The sequence below is a fragment of the Limulus polyphemus genome, unplaced genomic scaffold, assembly GCF_000517525.1.
Source record: "Limulus polyphemus unplaced genomic scaffold, Limulus_polyphemus-2.1.2 Scaffold3691, whole genome shotgun sequence".
In the NCBI taxonomy this organism is placed as follows: Eukaryota; Metazoa; Arthropoda; class Merostomata; order Xiphosura; family Limulidae; genus Limulus; species Limulus polyphemus.
In genome coordinates, this window is record NW_013669301.1 from 51,274 (window position 1) to 53,659 (window position 2,386).

The window sequence follows — 2,386 nt, forward strand, 5'->3', positions numbered from 1 at the left end:
TATGCTTAAATCCTCTCCCCCCGGCTAGCCTCTGATTGGTTGCGGAGAACAAGTGGTTTAAGACTCTAGACACTGTGGGTTCCCATTTATTGAATGATTATAATTTCTAAGCCTAATAGGCTGCCTTCGATTGTTTCAGCCTGAACTGTTATGAATTTTATAAAATATTTACACATATATAAACGTTTCCGAAAATGAGTCAGTATTCTGACACAATGACCAAGAAATAGGGCTGTTGAATAGCAGTTGAAAGTAACTTCATCTTCAAAAAATTTTCCAATTTTCTTTATTAATAATACTTGCTTTAAAAACGTCCTCCGTGATGTGTCTCTAGTTCACGTGCAAAAGATCAGTGTTATATATTTTAACAGTATAAGTTAGCACTAACGGCCATTATTTATGTAATAATATTAATGTTTCATATGTAACATTTGTGTTAGATAAGAAATGTAGTGATTCTGTTCTCTTAGACAGCATTATCATAATGTCATCATGATGTTGTTCTGTTAAACAGGAAATTTAATATCTTCTTAAACAATAAAAGTTGTGTAAAGATTACGATTCTATCCCCTTATATAGTAAACGTCACACCATTAGACAATAAATTTACTGATATCATCCTGTTACCCATTAATGTATTATAATATTTATAACGATAAAACATTCTATAAACAAAAAAATTGCAAATTGTGGTAAGGCCTTAGAATTGTAATTGTTATGTGAAAGCCTTTTGTGATTATAATGAAGTATATTTCTGATAATTAGGCTTATTTGATTTCTTGAACCTTTACGATCTTTATTCGGTTCTTAATTTTATTTTCGAGAAGATTAGTGTAAAATAGTATTTCACTCAAATCACATCTGCCTTATCATTGCACATCATGTCCACCATATCCATTGTTGACAATGAAGAGAATGGCTGTATTGCTGCACGTTCTACAAGAATATGCGGCTCGGCATGGCCAGGTGGTTAGGACGCTCGACTCGCAATCTGCGGGTTCGCATCCTCATCCCACCAAATATGCTCGCCCTTTCAGCCATGGAGGCGTTATAATGTGACGGTCAATCCCACTATTCGTTGGTAAAAGAGTAGCCTAAAAGTTGGCGGTGGGTGGTGATGGCTAGCTGCCTTCTCTCTAGTCTTACAGGGACGGCTAGCGCAGATAGCCCTCGTGTAGCTTTGCGCAAAATTCAAAAAACAAACAAGAATATGAAAGCCAGTGTCCTCTGATGATAGACCAGATGATATGTCGAGTTTAAGCCAATGAAAATAAAAAAAAGTCTCTTGGTCGTTATGGGTAAATCTGATGTATGTCATTAAGTAGGAAACATTAAAACCTAAACATTCTTGTTCCGGATCTAGAGTGTATTGGTTAGTTGAAATAGATTTTGAGAAAGAAAGTTAATCTAATGAACTCACTAATCCACTAACGGTGACCAGCCAGTGTCCACGAGATTGTACACGCTGTGTTTTGTGTCTTTGATTAAATTTGATTTGATTAAGTTACAAATCTTATCCAGTCCATTTATTTCTTTACTCAAACTCAGATAGTTTTAGCTAAGTTCAGTATCGCTTCATAACATATCCTGGAGATCCTCCTGTTATACGGTGACCCTACATAATAATATTTGACGAAATCAGTTTTACTTGAAAATACATCAGGTTATTATAAAAACTGTAGTATGTATTGTTGATACAAAGGTCAGTACTATGTTTAGAACGATGGTTTAGTAAGCTAAAACGTAACGAAGCACTAACGTAAAATAAAATAAATGATATAAGAGTGATGTTATATAACTAACAGTGAGGTAGGGGGGGAATAAAACGTTTATGTTGTCTTACAGGGGAAGAGTAGACTCATATGAACGTCCTGGTAGTTTAAAGCTAATGTACAAAATATATACTCGGATTTAAAACCACTGTTGGTACGTATAGTGTTGGCTAATATCGTTCTTGTACGCATGAAGCTAAGTCCATTGTTGATGCATTGTTGCTAATGTCTTAGTTTTATAAATATCAGCCAATGTCTTCAATGAACAAACAATTAGGAAAAACTACAGAACTTTAGATAAAATTGTATGAATTACTTTTTACGTATAAAAAAAATTAAATATAGAAATATCGGTCACGAAATCAATTCAATGTAAAAAGTATGATACAGAAAATTAGGTGAAGTTTGAACTTTCTGAACTGCCAGAGCAGTTTTATTTTTAATATTAAGCCTTTTTCTTTCTGTTCAACGATAGAGGGAGGATGTCAGATATTACGAAAACTTCCAACGAATATTGTAACTTTCTTTATTAGCCTAAAAACCGCCAACTTCCATTACAGAAGGCCCAGTATGGCCAGGTGGTTAGGGCACTCGACTCGCAATCTTCGGGTTCG

The 2,386-nt window shown here is 34.6% G+C and overlaps 1 protein-coding gene across 1 annotated transcript in view; it reads right to left on the bottom strand.

The window, feature by feature from the left end:
• Positions 1-490: 490 nt before the first annotated feature.
• The window catches only part of LOC106469863 (potassium voltage-gated channel subfamily H member 8-like), a 55,068-nt gene continuing 53,172 nt past the window's right edge, over positions 491-2,386 (bottom strand). The window contains exon 12 of the mRNA XM_022398430.1: positions 491-503. Within this exon, the coding sequence (XP_022254138.1) occupies positions 491-503 (13 nt within the window). The remainder of the gene's footprint in view (positions 504-2,386) is intronic.